General features: G+C 43.8%; 1 protein-coding gene across 3 annotated transcripts in view; it reads right to left on the reverse strand.

The window, feature by feature from the left end:
• Positions 1–333: 333 nt before the first annotated feature.
• Positions 334–16,512, reverse strand: part of LONRF3 (LON peptidase N-terminal domain and ring finger 3) — a 36,358-nt gene continuing 20,179 nt past the window's right edge. For 2 of the 3 annotated variants that reach the window (XM_060291896.1, XM_060291898.1), the window contains 6 exons: positions 14,594–14,708; positions 12,277–12,398; positions 9,984–10,142; positions 9,220–9,382; positions 8,056–8,205; positions 334–4,942 (listed from right to left, as the gene is read on the reverse strand). In XM_060291896.1, coding sequence (XP_060147879.1) covers positions 4,787–4,942; positions 8,056–8,205; positions 9,220–9,382; positions 9,984–10,142; positions 12,277–12,398; positions 14,594–14,708 — 865 coding nt within the window. In that variant the 3' untranslated portion in view covers positions 334–4,786. Of the gene's footprint in view, positions 4,943–8,055; positions 8,206–9,219; positions 9,401–9,983; positions 10,143–12,276; positions 12,399–14,593; positions 14,709–16,512 lie in introns of all 3 variants that reach the window. The other variant, XM_060291897.1, reaches the window with a different exon arrangement.

Genomic DNA, 16,512 nt, shown 5'->3' on the forward strand with positions numbered 1-16,512 from the left:
GAACAAGAACAAAATAGATGTTCTGATCCCTTTCCTTTCTATTCAGCTTCCATCAAAAAGATACTGGGCTTCCCTGGTGGCGCAGTGGTTGAGAGTCCGCCTGCCAATGCAGGGGACACGGGTTCGTGCCCCGGTCTGGGAAGATCCCACATGCCGTAGAGCGGCTGGGCCCGTGAGCCATGGCCGCTGAGCTTGCGCGTCCGGAGCCTGTGCTCCGCAACAGGAGAGGCCACAGCAGTGAGAGGCCCACGTAAAAAAAAAAAAAAACAAAAAGCTGAAGTTATTTGGGCAATTCTTGCCCTAAAGTATGGGTAGAGTGTGTTAGATACAAAGTGAGACAACAGGAAACATTTTTTAATGAACAACAAGCTTTCACAAAGACTGTCTATATCACATTGTTATTACAACATAGATGAGCTGAAACTTCTTTTGTACAGATTTAGAGGAAAGAAGACCCTAAAGAGACATCAAGCATATAGAGGTAGTTGAATAGCAATATGGGAAGAAAAAAAAAGCATTATCTTAATTCCCCTTTCAGCTCATTACAGTGCAAGAGTAAAATGGCTGCTTAACAAACAACTGGAATTACAAACACAAAGACACATTTGCCACTGTTTAAATGGCTTGCTGGATATTTTAATCCTGGCATTACTGAGAACTGCATAAAATGACAGAACTAGTTTATCTAATAAGCTTACGATGCCACATTGAACTATTTGCTCTCCTTTGATTTTGTTGTTGTTTATTATTTTTGCTTTGACTACAGATAAATGTCAAGCAAGTTTTAAAATGATGCATAAGCTACAGTGTTGCTTTGTAAACTTTAAATGGCTACACAGTCACGAAGCAAAAGCTTGAAAATGACACCAGGAACAGAGATTACAGGCACTTCTCTCTCAAGGTTAATTTAGCTCATTTGAAAATACCCATTTGTAAAGGAAAATGTCTTCATTTCACCTCTGGATGTGCATAATCCAGATTATTAAATAGTCGAACAGTGGGAGCTATCATTCTAAGAGGAACCAAACGTGTACATTTTACTTGGCTCCTTTTCCTTCTTTCTGCACTCAGGAAAGGCCACAAATTGCAGCCCATGCAGCTGGCTGCTTCTCAGAACTGTCTTCTATCAAATCAAAACCTCATTCCTCAAGCCCAAGAATGGGCTGAAAATCTGTCCTTTTCCCTTATTTGGGCTGCCTTCTATTTGCATCTCGATTACATATCTCTGCTATGATTCTGCCTTAGGAAACAGAAATGGATGCAAAGTCAACATGTTGGGAACTCAAGGAATGAGTCCCTGAATAAAACTCCCATCTTGGAAATGGAGTTGGTGAGGGGAAACACAGCCCCCAGCGGGTTCCAGTCTATCAACAGTATGCGATCTATTGACAGTAAGAGACTTCTGAGTGCTGTGAACCAGCCTCAGAGCTCCACTGCTCCAACAGCCAGCCACAGGGGACTATCTGAGCCCAGTCCGGCTCCACAGGCAGAACTGGAAGGGCCACATGTGCAGTGATTCCATGAGTCCCAGCATGCTGCAGCAGCAAGGGGCTAGAAGCAGTCGGCCTTCAGAAAAGGCAAACTGTTGACACAGTCAGTTCTCTACCCCACTGAGTAAGGAGCAAGCACTCTTTTCTCCAAGTTGTCTACAGAAAATTAGTTTTATCATTTTTCATTTTCTACATTTTGCTGGTTATTAGCTAGCAGCAATAGTACAGTACAAAGCAGAAAGGCATAATGTCTGCTTGGTACCTAATATATATACACACATGTACATATATACACAAACACACTCATATATATATATATATATATATACACACACACACACACATCTATATACATACACACACACACACACACACATACACACACACAGAAAATAACCTACTAGGAAAAGACTAGGTAAATCACAATAAACAGGAAAATTAGCTGAATAAATGGCACTAACTACCAAGGGGGAAGTCTTGTCCTTCTGGCCTAGATTTAACTTTATGTTTTTCCTGTATATACTCTTTATTCCCAAGCTTTGCAGCAAAATCAATTTACAAGCAGTGAAATAGTCATGTCCAATTGATTACCCCATTCAAGTACATATCAAAGAAAGCCAAGGCTTAGCCTTGCACTTTGCCTCCCGCCACTACTGAAACAAAAGCTTGCTGTAAAACAGTCCAAATGTGTATCCAGGCTACTGAGAGAAAAGTGCAACTCTGCCCAGCCAAGCTACATTTGCTGGGGTTAGGTCCTCTCTTACCAACGCGAAATATTCTATGATGTGGACTTTTAGACATTTTGGAGAGCAGGAAGTGATGAGATGGTTATTCTAATGGAGCTAGAACTTAAGGCTTCCGTTATATCAGAAATTCTAGACCTCCAAACAACACTAATTTTTAGCCCTCTTGAAAGAGGAAAAATTTGCTGGTATGGGATTCTCCCTTATCTCTGACCCTAATTTGTTTTCCAGTCTTTTCATTTTCCCAAACAGACTTGACTCTCAAAGGCATTACATGTAAATATTTCATCAAGTTATGGTCTGAAAATCAGAGGTGTGGATTCCCCCAACCAAGTTTAAAGGAATTGGAAATGGGTATTGTGTGTAAAGGCAGGGTTTTATGCCAATGTAGTCCCCTGATGATATTTGTAACTATGAATAATCTAATCGTAGCTACTATTTGTTGAATGACTCCTATGTGCTAGGCACTATGCTAAGTGATGTATGTATATTATCTCATGTAATGTTATAAGAACCCTACATGCAGTATTTATCCCCACCACTTGCTAGTTGACAAACTGGTGCTCAGAAAAAGTGAAATCACAAAAGTAACACATCTAGCAATCCAAGACACTTATGACCCTTTTCTTTCTTGCATTTACACTAGACAGTAGGAAATTACTGTCCTAGGACTGTGTTATGACCACATGGTTGGGCACCAGGTGGGAGAGGGAGCCTTTCATTTCCTCCTACCTGAGCCTTGTAGAGTTTGCTTAGGCAGTAACCACACCTATGCTTCCATTCTTTACCAGCCCAGCTGGGCTCCAAACATCAAACCTGGTAACATAATGTTCTGACAACACGGTGTTCATTAAGAAAGTGCAGAAAAGGTTATTTGGTTTCTGCTTACATGAATCTCTTTTTTGTTGCCTGGATCATCTCATTCTCCCTTTTCTGTTTCTGGCCACAGGTGGTGATGGAAGAAGCCAGACTGATTACCTGAGGCATTAACCTCTAGCGGGAACAGAGTGGATGGGCTGTGTGGGAGTCTCGCACTGCAGCTGTCCAGAGTCACATGGGGGGAGGATAATTTGCGTGAAGGTAGGAACAACACGATTCACTTCTTCGCTGTCCTAGTCTTTTCACCCTGTCATTATAACACTCCTGTTTTCAGGTTGTCCTGGCACTAAAGAAATCAAACTGGCACTAAGCAAGCTAAACAAGACCTCACTCTTACCCCCTTTACCACTATTCTTCCCCTGTATTGAAATCTTTGGCCCATCTCAGTGAGGAGGAAAGACCGTGTTTAGATAAAATCATGGATTAATTGCTTCCTTTGAAAAGATTTAAAAGCCAAAAAGATAGTTTGAGGGTTTCTTAAAGGGTTCTACCCTCTTTCCTGGCTTCTTTACACTTTTAATAATGAACCGTCCTTCATCAAGTGTTTGCACACACGCTAGCCAGGCCCTGATCCTCAGAACCCTGAGAAGAGGTGAGGTATGGAGGCTAGCTGGGCATGGCTGTGACACGCCAGACTGAAAACCATTACCTCTGAAGGGTTAAGTATTATCCTGCCTGAAAGTCCCATTACTAACTGCCCTGGGGAGAAATTAAGATGTAATTAGACTGCTGAAATAAATGCCTATAAGAGATTGTAATAGAAGACACTCCTCTAATTCATCTCTTGATTCCAGGAAAATAATTCCTTCATCCTGGCTCTGTATGACACATAGAAAATGGATTACTTTTATTGTACCCTGGCTTCTTCCACAACCTATGCCAAATCCCTTAAGTATTTTATATTGTTGGATTCAAACTGAAAGCAAAATAGAATCTGTAAGGATAGATGATCTTGGCATGATTCTGAACTTCCTTTAAGCATCCAATTGGATAGATACAAAAATGGTTCAAGAACTGGGATCAAATGTAGCAAAAACTGTTAAAGCAAAAATTGCACATTTCTAGTATTGTTACTTCCCCCTAGGTACATGGTAAACCACATCAATAAATAAAGCAGTATTTTTCAGTAATGCACACTTAAATAGTTACAAACATACATGTAGAAAAAAAGGATATGATAGTGCAGAAAATAAATTATTAATACAGAAGGAAGTATGAACATTATTTTACACAACGCTATATAAAATATGAACCATTTGGAATGACACCTCAAAAGTCAGTGAAATAATGCAGCAACATGATTAGTAACTGGGCATCACATTTCAACCACACAGTCATTCGTCTATGAAAGACAGAAAACTAAAGCAAAATCACTTTAAACTTTGAGAAAATTTTACGTCAAAATCAAAAAAAAATTTTTTTTCTTCTGGGCTCTTAAACAACCTCTGCTGTGCATGTAGTTGTGCAGCATGTCAAGAAGCATCTTAAGAAAGAAAGTTTCAAACAGATCACATTCTTTTGGTCTTTCTACTTAATCTCTTTCTGATCAATAGCACGCTAATGCCTCTGTTTGATGCTTCCTTCTAAGATGTTATTGCAATTAGGTGTATTTACAAGACGACTCCCCCATGGTGGTGAGGGGAGCGTGGGAGCTCCTTTTCAGCAATCCACTCACTAGTTTTGGTTTCGGGATATAAAGGCCAGGACTCGCCGAATACCGTTCAGTCTATCCTTTAGGGACCTCATGGCTAGGAACGGGAGCTGAGCTCGGCTTTCCAGTGGAAGAACCGCTAATGTCCACCAGCACCAGGCCGGGCCATTGGGGTTGATCTGCAAGAGAAATGCAATGGGTTCGTCTTATTCCTGTGGAGGTGATCCTAGCCTGTAGGCTTCCAAAGTTGCCAGGAAACATCCCAGGTGGAACTGCTTCCGCGTGTGGCAAGGACTGCTAATTACCCCCCATCTCTATTTCCCTTTATCTTAGCTGGGCATACAGCCACCCAGGGGGTGGGGGTGGGAAGGCTACGTTTCTCAGCCTCCCTTGCAGCTAGGTGAGGCCATAAGACAAAGTCCTGGCTAAGGAGATGTAAAAGGCAGTGGTAAGTGTGACTTCTAGGCCATGCTCTGGGAAAGGGGCATGTGCCCTCATTTCCTCTTTGTCTCCCCTTCCCCTAGCTAGAACACAGACATGCTGATGATCAGTCTTCTTCCATCAGGAGGATGAGGGCAACACTCAAAGGGCTTTGTCAGGAAGGAGCCTGGGTCTGAATGATCTCACGGAACAGGGGTGCCCCAGCCCTCCATCTCTATGACTTACACTCTCTATCTAGTTTAAGCTACAGTTATTTTTGGTAGTGGTTAAAGCAAACACATCAGTTTCCTAACGAATACACCATACCTTCTAGCCAGTGTGATTTTACAAGCCGAACTATCTACTACAGTCGGCCCTCCACATCCATGGATTCAACCAACTATGGATCAAAACTGGTTGGTTGAATCTGTAGATGTGAAACCTGTAGATGCAGAGGGCTGACTGTACCCATTGCACTACATAATTTTATAGAAGGGATTTTGGTATCCATGGGGCCTCCTAGAACCAAACCCCCATGGATACTGAGAGACAGCTACTCAGCCTCTTCCACCTCTTAGATTCTGTTTAGGCCCTTTGGCCTGATGCATAGAGCATATGGGTCTTCAGTTCTCATGACCCCTTAGGCTTTGCATGTCTCTTACCTCCATTTCCCTGTTTCTGGCTGAAGGCAACAGAGTCCACATATGCCAGCTCACTAAACGGGGCCACGGCTAGCTTCTCCCCTAAAACCAGAGCCTATGATTCACAGCCCCAAAGCACAGCGATCCCACTTTGCAAAAATTCCAATTGGAAAACACAGTCACATAGAAATATATTCCATCCCAGGTTTCCTCTAATAAAGAGCTTTCCTATCCTACAGTGATCCTGCACCAAAATTCTGTTTGTCAGCAGCGTCCCAGGTACACGTTGCAGACATTGGTGACTTAATTTCCTACTAAGCCCCAAATGAGCTTTCTGCCCACACCCTTCAGAAGGTTGGCTTTAGGACCGCAGAGAACCACATTCTACACGCGGGATTGTTTGCTTCCAAACTGGTCACCTGATTCTCCCACAACCTTCACTGCCTCTTTGCTTCTCTGTGCCTCTAGCTCCATTTGGATTCTTTTTGTCCCTCGCTGCAGTCTGTAACGTGTTATCCCTCCTATGATGAGTTCTGAATGTTAGACTGCCATATCCTGAACTGTATTTCCCAGGACCATTAACAAAGATGTTTAAGCTGATGTGAACACATGTGGTGGTTCCTAGGAAACCTCCTGCAGAGGCTTAGAACATTCTTATTAATGGGACCACTGGGGCTACAGCATTGACTCGACCAAACTGGATGGGTTTTATTTTTTCTGCTGCTGCTGCGGCCAAAGCAACAGTCCTAATAAGACGTGAAATGAAACCCAAGATTTCGGCTTTCTGTGTCACTGAGCCCTTATGAATCACACAGTGGCACCTGTGTTTTGTCTTGTGGAAGATGCTGTTACCATTGCTGATCGCTATCTTCTGCCTGACTAGGGGAGAATGCTTTCCAGAAGGTGAAGGGGAACATTCAGCTTGACCATGAGGTTTCTCAGAGCTCTGCCGTAGTCCTGAGTCACAGTGGCCCAGAGCCAGGAGCTGGATCATCTGGAAGCAATGGCCTTTCTCCCTCCAACATTCACGATGCCTTTGAATGGGGGCGGGAAAAGGAGCCACCTCTGCGGCCCGGAGAAACCAAGACACTGCAGCGCATTAGGGAACAGACTGGTGTTTTACAGCCTCGGAATGCAAGAGGAAGAAGGGACTTTAGAGACCTCGTCGTCTACCTCCCTCATTTCAGAGATGGGCGGAAAAGTCAGAAAGGGGAAAGGACTTAGCCGAGGTCACACAGCTAGAGAGGTAAGGAGGACCAGTTTTTTGGCATGGAAGTCAGAATATACATATTCTATTTTACTATTGTGATAAAGTCAGGAATGAGTACAGGGAAAGAATCAAGGAAGTTATGGAGGCGATTATGCAGGAACCAGGTCAGAATGTGGAAAGGTGATGGGGGGAAAATATTTGACTAGGATATCTCCAGCCTTGTCCTAGAGAGAGTATTCCCTGACGTACACCAGGCAAACAAAGCTTGGTGAAACTTAACTATCTCCACTTTCCTGGAGAGCTTCAGATCTGCAGCTTGATCTCTCAAATGGACCTGTCCCTCCGGGAAATAGACTGATCCAGTAGAATCTAATGAACTCTTTTCTAGTATAACTCAGCCAAGGGTAAATTTAAGGATTGGGTCAGTTGTCTCAGGAAAACTTGTTCATCCCTGATGAGGACAATGGCAGGGGTCTGGACCTGCAGGGCTAAGCGTGGAGGGACCTGGGGGTGAAAGGTTTCTGTGATCCTGCAGTTGGAAGCCTGTAAGGCGGCTGGCCCTAGCTCCTCACTCCTTGCTCCTGCAGCAATCAGGGAGAGAGTTATGAAGCCTCCAGGAAGTGGCAGCCTTTGGTCTCAGCTCCCTAGGTACCCTTCTCTTAAGCCTGGCCTTTTGTGAATCTTGTCACCCTAACACATCATCACGGTAGGAATCTGGACTCACAATTAAAGGTTCTTCTGTTGATGGTGCCTGTGTTCCCATCCTCTCACTTAACTAATCTCTTAAAACCTATCTTGGATCCAAGTTCCTACTGCTTTACTTTAGCTCCTCCAGTTCTGATGAGGGGTCCTTTTGTTCTTACCCATGATGCCTACTGCCCAGCCGAACAAGACCGATTCGGATCCATCTTCCTCTCTACGCTAAATTTGCTGGGTGGAAACCACACACGCATCTAATCACAAACCCCAGGCTCTCTCATCTGGTGGGGACGACTGATTACAAAGAGACATTTTTATATACCTGGGGATCAGCATCTTTCTCTGGCATTGGACCAAAATGATTGAGTATCCGATTCTTCAGAGATGATTTGAGTGAATGAAACCATGACGACGCTTGCTCATAGACACAGTTATGTAATCCCATGAGCTCAGCACAATCCTCTCCTTGAACCTGAAAGTATCAAAGTGGAAGTGAAGCATTCTGTACCTTCTCCCTCATGCCTAGAGCCCCTTTTGACACCTGCCTATTTGAGCATCCATCCTGTCATCTTACGGGAAGACTCACCCTTCCGGCTTTCTCCTGTGTAGTGTGTGAAAGGCTCCTCGGCCAGAGGATGGGCTGTGTGTAAATATTGCTGAGGGTGGAGGACAGAGAAAGGTTCAGCTGGGTAAATGAGCTGAAACAGCCAGATGTATAGAAAACCAGTGATGCTAACTGGCCTGAGTGGAGGCGTGCTGTTAAACTAGGTTGTGCCTGTTCATGCCTCTCTCCTTTTCATTGTTTAAACATCTGCTTTCCCACTGCTCCCCGGGAAGAGAGGGAGCAGTGTCTGTGTCTCCGTATGTAACTTTATCTTCCATGTCAAATACATTTATTCGTTGAGCAAATGTTTATTAATTTCGTACTATGTAGTGAATGTAAATATAAACACTTATGGGATTATTTACCTCTTCTTCTACCCGTTAGTTCAGAAAACCAACGATTAACTGGACATGTCATCTTTCTGCCTTATGGGATGATGGATTATTGGGAAGGGCTCTTGGCCAGGCTGCACAGCTAAAAATAGACATGTGCATGTGAATCTACAATTATCTCAAAAGAAAAAGGTTTCAAATATAAATAAAGCAAAATATAAAATACATATGTATAGATCCAGCTCCAGATCTTGGTATCCCTGGCAGAGACCTAACTCCTATGCTGAATGGGCCCCAGGGTTGGCCTGGCTTGGCATCTCTTATGCATGAATATAAATCAGCAACTAAGCGGGGAAAGCCCAGACAAGGGGCGCAATCACTGCCATTCCACAATCGAACAGCAGCCTGGCAGCATTCAGTGTGGCAGCAGCAAATCGGTGAGAAATCCCAAGGCCCCCATCCATGCCCAGAAATCCTTTTGCAATCATCTTGGTCTGCCAAGCTACAGGGCTAGCTTGGCTTCAGGATTCGTGGCACTGACCACCCTCACCTTTTGGTCTTCAATGTATTCGATGTCAGCTGTGTTGTAACCATCCCGCTGGCCCTGATGGAGGACCTTGAAGCGTCTCTTGCCTATGCTGTCGACCACTGAGCGGCCGTCAGCAAAGAACTGAACGTTTCTGATCTCTAGGATGCAGCCATATTCCGCAAACCTGTTTATGGGGAATGGACTCAAGAAAGTAAATTCTTGATGAGCTGTTTCCCTAGCCTGCGCACCTCCCCCCATTTTTATAACCCCATGTTGGGCCTTGAGGGACTTCTGCCTTCTTGCCTGTCCCAGGGTCTATAGCTGCAATAACACCACAGGCAGTGCCTGTATGAGAAAAAATTTTAACGTGTAACTGCTACCATTTATTGTACTGTGCTCACATGTCCATTATTAACTCACCAATCCTCCCAACAAACCCCACGAGGTAGGCACTATTATTGTACCCACTTTACAGATAAGGAAACTGAGTCACCGAAGGTTCAGTAACTTGCCCGAAGTCAAACTTGCTCCAAGGATGGAGCCAGAATATGAACCCAGGCAGTTTGACTCCAGGGACCACACTCTTATAAAACACGTTTTAGACTATATACCATCTGTTTAACAAAAGGTTGATCCTGGGGTTCCTTTAAACAGGCAGCCTCTCACACGGTAAACTAGGGGCCAGAGGGACCCTGATCCTTACAAATGCTCCTGGGAGGGCCCCAAAGTAAAACAAAAAACCCTTTCCACCCAACCTCCCTTTACTTGCATAGCTCCTCACTTACCTTTTGACAGGATCTCCAAGGCACATGCCAAACTGTCGTGTGCCTGTCTCAATGCATCTACGAATCATCAGACGGTAACAAGGCTCAAAGATGTGCAGGGGACAAGGAACCGTGGGATATGCCATGGTACACACGAAAATAGGCACGTTCTTATTTAAGCTGTCAGGAAGAGCAAAGGACATGCATCTCACAGCGTTGAAGCAGAACACAGAAAGGCTGGTCAAATTTCACCATGTGGTTCCCCCGCAGGAAGGCAAGGAGACATCAGGTTGAGACTGATAAAAAATACTAAAATGCATCTGGTGCTGTGGGCTGAATCCTATTATCCGGTGCACAGGTTAGCCTAAGGGCTACGATTAAAATTGACATTCTACACATTCTAATTTGGGTAATGAAGTTCTCTAGTACCTTAACATTGTCGGTGATAGTTATACCTCATATTATTCTTTCTTTCTTTCATGCTCTCCACTCCAAACAATCTCTCTAGGTGTCTTGCTGGCAGTATGGGGAAGGGTGGTAAAAGTGGACCCAGCTCTCCAGAGGAATGGTGGGAAAATCTCTGCAAGACCCCCGTGAACATCTCACATATTTGCAAAGCCCCCAGAGGATCTGCATGGCAGGCCCAGCTGGGAGGAGGAGGGAACAGTGGAGAGGCAAGAGTAATCTAGCCCAGTGATGTTCAAACACTCCTGTGTGTGCATCAGAATCACCGGAGGCCCTTAAACGCAGACAACAGGCCACTGCACCCCCGCAGAGACACTGGTGCAGTAGCTCTGAAATCGACACCTACGAGTCTGCCTCTCAACATGTGCCCATGAAGACTCAGACACATGGCCTGATGGGGAACCACCAATCGGGCCAGCTCCTCCTGGATCACTGTTATTTTATCCAATACAGGGACATCTGAACATAAACTTACCAATAGATATATAAGATCATTTGCCCAAATCTCAAAAGGATTAAATTTAGGATTCCTTTTAAGAGAAATCCACCTAGTATATTCCAGTGTTTGTCAATCAGACATTAAATGGTATTTGAGAAGAGGGCCCAGAGAGACTCAAGGTGAACTTAAGAATCAGAAATAAAGATAAAGATGCCTTGAGTAGATCTAATATGTTAATGAGCAAAGAACGATTTCATTTCTGGCTCCCCAGCACAGCATGTTATTCAAAGTGAGAGGCACAAACGAACTGGTGGCAGTTTAGAAATGTTCTCTACAGGGTGAGCATAAATCCAGAACAGCTTTTGCCGTTGGGAACTTTGCCCCCAGAATGCTGTGAGAATCCCACCAGGGATGGGGAGATGGGGGGTCAGCAGTATGAGAGACAGAAATCAGTGATTTCCTTCCTGCTTTTTCTGCTAGGTGAGTTGTTCTTCCGGCCAGGCAGAGAGCTTGGAGCCTTACTTCTTTCTCCATCCCTACTCTCTACCTCTCACAATACCTGTGATGGAAGAGGAAGCATAATAACAAGCAGCATTCTTACTATTGCTTTTAGTAAGTGCTTACTATGCACTAGCTCATTTGATCTTCATAACAAGTCCAAGTCTGTTATTATCCCCAAGTTACAGATGAGGAGACTGAGGCCCAGAGACGTTAAGTGACTTGCCTAGGGTCATGAAGTATACTCACTTTGTGGCAAAACTGCATCATAAGCCCAGGTCTGGCTGATATCAAAGTTCTTAACCTCATAGAACCTCCTTATGTACCTGAAAACCGTCTTCTGGATACAGCTGACCCTTGAACAACACGGGGGTTGGGGCGCCAACCCTCTGCCCAGTTGAAAATCAGCATATGACTTAGAGTCGCCCTCAGTATCCGAAGTTCCTCTGTATCCGCGGTTCTGCATTCATGGATTCAACCAACCACGGATCGGATAGTGTAGGACTATAATATTTACTACTGAAAAAGACCCACGTATAAGTGGAACCGCGCAGTTCAAATCCATGTTGTTTAAGGGTCAACTGCCCTTCATTAAGCCCCCCTGATTAAATTATTCCAATAATTTGGTATCCGTGATACCCAGTTACTAGTGCCAATATGTGACCTGGTCAGTGGTTCGGCTTAGGTTTCTTCAGTGGGTGCTGGTAAATGAACAACTCGCTTTCTGAGGATGGAGCGGGTAAGCCCTTGTTACAGCATTTGCCAATTTCTGTGGTGTTAAATACTCTCACTGTGGCCAATTTCAAGCTACCAACATGGTATCACTAAATGAGGAGTTAGGAGGGAATGTACACTTTCAGTTCTATGACCTGGTATGAGTGAAACTGAAAACAGCAATGTGCATATGCATACTTAGAAAGTTCTTCCATTTCCTCTTCATAAAGCCTTCTTCGTTCCTTGAGTTCTTCTGGAAGGAATTTAGCTATTAGCTCTTCCATTATGACATTTTTACTGTATTTTCTTGATGCCAAGCACTATACGGGGAACAAGGCAATTAGATATTATGCAGTCAACAGAAAAACACAAACCACTTCTGATGTAATCAGTAGAACAGTTAAATGTCCCACATACTGGAGTAATTTAGACCCACACACTGGCAGCTCATACTATCATAATGTATATATTCTCTGGAGGTTAGAGTTTAGCTTAAAAAAAACCCACATGCAATGAATTACTTTTATAATTAGAAAAATTATTTTAAAAAGGGGAAAAGACCTGCAATGGAGTTTTAAAAATGTCATAGCTTTCCTACAACGCTGAAATTGATTGAGATCATGTTCTTGTCAAAAAAGGGAGAAAATCCTTTCCTTTCCTTTTTCTGATTATTGCGTTTATAAGCTCCCAGAAATGGTCTCCATCTGGGATATGCTGAAAGTCCGTGGTCAAAAGGTTCAGGGAACTAAAAAGCAATTTTCAATTATTGATCCTTTCCTGCTGTGCCCCACTCCCAACCCCACCCCAATGCTTGGGCTTCAGGATATTTCAAGTCTATATATTATACATAGTTTTTTCTCCTCTAATTTTAGTTTTAAAAAGAAAAGCTATACTGGTGATTTCATTTGCCTATTTTTTTTTATTATACCGTCTAGGTATCACTGGATTTACGTTATAAACCCTGATTTCATAACCTAACTCGGGCTCAGTTGTCAATTGTCACTATTACTCTCCTCCCAAACCCCCTAGTCGGTGCATATCCAGGGATCTGTAAGGAGTGGGTGTTTGTGTGAACCAGGCAATGGGAAGGAAAACATCTGCAGAGAACTGCTGGCTATGGAAACCAGCCACACAGACCCAGCAGGGGGAGCTCCGGAGTATAAAACGGCAGGCTTCAGACATTTTTTCCTTTCCCAGTACGGGCTACGTCTGCCTATTCCGCAGTGAACATGATCGGAATAAGATATTTCTCTCTCTGGAAAATGGTGCAAGTGTGACCCTGTGCGAAGACACAGAGATAGATGGGAATATCTTCTAGGCCCTAAGTCCAGGACCTCACAGCCTCTGCCTCCACGATGCCTTCTCAGCCACTGCCATTGCCTGGCTGCAGAAAAACCGGCTGCTTTGACCAGTCCCAGTCTTTGGGGAAAAGCAATGACTCAGGAGGTAGCCTCTCCAAGAGGGAGGTGACTCCTCCGCTGATGCTGAAACAAAAACCCAGTAAAGGTACATACTAAAATTTTAACGGTAGATTTTCCTTCTTTCTGTTAATCTGAATGTTGTAGTGTTGCCACAACACCAATGTATTATTGAAGTATAAGGACCATGGGCTTCTCACCTACAATCAGGACAGCAAATACCACCTCTTCACCTAGGCCAGATATGACACTGACCCTGCCCGGCAGCCCAATACACAGCTTCAGGGCTATCCTGGATGATTATTGCACTCCCTTCCCTTAATTTAAATGTTGGGGTGTTGGGAAAGCTTGACACATGACTCCTCTGGATCTACATTCACCTAGAGGTAGTCTTGCATCATCTCCAACCTCTCCTCAGGGATGACAGGGGTCAAGGAACATTTATACTGATTGTAAAATATGGTACACAAGTCCCTGGGGTGGGGGGACAAGACGGATGCCCACATCTGCTTGTGCTATAGAAAATTACAGCAAGTCCATTTGAAAGACAAAGGTGGCAGTTTGGGTGATTCATTTTAGAGAATCTGGAAGCCCCAGAGATTTTCCAGCAGACAAATGTCTGCTAATAAGTACAGTGGCAGCTGAGGAGTGGGGCAAGGACCACAATGAAGGTCTGTGAGGTTTTCCTGGGGACCTGGGAGTGATCTCTTCAAACCACAGAATAAACATTGATGATAAGGGGACATCGGAGCTCATCTGGTCCAAGCCCAGGGAGGACAAAAGATTCACCCAACATGATAGTGAATCAGGTGCCATGATGGGATTAGAACAAGAATCCATGTTTATCATCATTTTGATACTTTTGTTTCCAACACAAATTAATTTCACTACTGACAGTTCATAAAAAGCTAGATGTTGCCTCATTTCCCTGGAGGACTTTGTGGAGAGGGGAGGGGTGGCTCTAAGACAGGAGAAATAAATGGTCTGAGGGGGTGTTTTGCTCTAGCACAGTGCAGTGGCTTGGGATCCAATAGGATGCTGTCTTCGTACCCAATTCCCAATAAGCTAACCCAATCAAGAAAGAAAGAACGTTTTACCTGTGAAAGACCATCTTTGCACAGTGGGCACTTCGCATTGTGATCTAGGCATCTTTCAAGGCATTTTAAGCAAAAGGTGTGTCCACAAGGTGTTGTGACTGGCTCATAGAATAATCTGAAATTTAGGAATCAGAAGGCAAGAAAACTGCAATCAGACCAAACATGAAAGACAGAGCTATTCAATGTTCAGGTGTTATAGTATTATTTGGGAAATTCTATGTGCGGGGGTGGTTCTTTTTCCTTTTTTAAAAAAAAAAAACCCTGCTGTTGTTGCAGTTCAGAAAAGCATTTGCTTTTTATTTCTGAGCTGGATTTAAATGCATTAAATTATGCATTTATTAAAATTTAGGACATAGCTAGATCATTTTGTAACATTAGTTCTAGACAGTCTCTTCCAGGGCATCCACACTTTTTTCCCTGTCAGGTCCTAGAGAGATGAAGATGAATGCCCAGAGTGTCTTGAATAGCTTCCATTCTAAAATACTCAGCCAACCTGTTCACCTGAATATACGTAAACACATAGATAAACAAACACACACTCCCATATTTAAGTACTTTATATCATATTACACTGGAAAAAGACTAGGCTTATTTGCTAACCTTGATTCCATTTTTCACCTAAGCAATGTTTACAGCCTGAAGGATCTCAAAATTGCACCTGTAACAAACATAACTGCCTTTTATATGGATGGATCATTTTCCTAGGGACAACAGAGTAATATTATTAATGTGCTTACTGATGGATAGACAGACAGACACATACATATATACATGTGTATGTATACACATACTTTAATTAGATCCTATTTTAATTGTTTTGCAGGAGCTATTTTTTCAAAGCAATCTGAGGATCTCTTAAAAAGCGGTTCTGTACATTCAGAGATTCATGGATTTATTTTGCTTAAAGAAAGGCTCACCTGCAGCAGGACCACTGGATGGGGGCAGCTGAAGATGATGCTTCAGAAGCGGAGCTCGCACTCACCAAGAGGACAGAGAGAAGGGAAAGACGCCTGACCAGCCTATTTTGACCTCACAAGAGTGTTCAGTTGACAGGAAGAGGCTGCAGGCTGCACAGCCCCCTCGTGTGGCCAGGAGGTGCACCAGCAGCCTGGCCCGCACAGCCAGGCTGAACAGAGGAATCAGAGCGTCAGAGCTGAAAAGTACTTGAGGAAAAAAATCGAACCCGCCAATCAGAATGAAACTGAGATCCAGAGAGGATGAAGTGGTTGATCTAAGAGTACACAGCCAACTGTTGGCAGATGACATGGAAAAAGAAAAGGTACACGTCTTCCCCTTCCAGTAGTGTGCCTTTTCTGTTAGAACAGTGATTCTCAACCCCTGCTGTGTGTGAGAACCACCTGTGTTGCTTTTTCTTTAAATAGCTTTATAGATGTATTATTGACATAGAGGTATAGACTGCACATACTTTAAGCGTACAGCTTGAGAAGTTCTGACACACGTACACACCTACGGGGCCACCTCCACAACCAAGATAATGAACATGCTTGTCACCCCCAAGTGTCTCCTTGTGCCCCTGAGTAAACCCTCCCTCTTGCTCCTCCCCAGACCACCGCCCTCCCACCATCACCTGGGGAACTTTAAAAAACTACAGAGGCCCAGGATCTCACCTACAGAGATGCAGATCAGTTGGTCCAGGGTAAGGGCCAGGCATCAGGATTTGTCGAGCTCCTGGGGTGGTTTTAATGTGTAGCCAGGGTTGGGAATCACTGTATTATACAATCCTACTAACCTCTGCGTGGGCGAATCTACTCTATTGGTCTCCAAACCTAATTATCAGAGTCCCAGGTGGAACTTTAAAAACGCAGACGTGGCAAAGTCTCACTGGATAAAGTTTACAATTCGGGAGGTCAAGGGGAGGAGCAGAGATTTGATATTTTTAACAAGCCAATGAAGGTGTG

This window comes from Globicephala melas, chromosome X, assembly GCF_963455315.2.
Source record: "Globicephala melas chromosome X, mGloMel1.2, whole genome shotgun sequence".
NCBI classification, from domain to species: Eukaryota; Metazoa; Chordata; class Mammalia; order Artiodactyla; family Delphinidae; genus Globicephala; species Globicephala melas.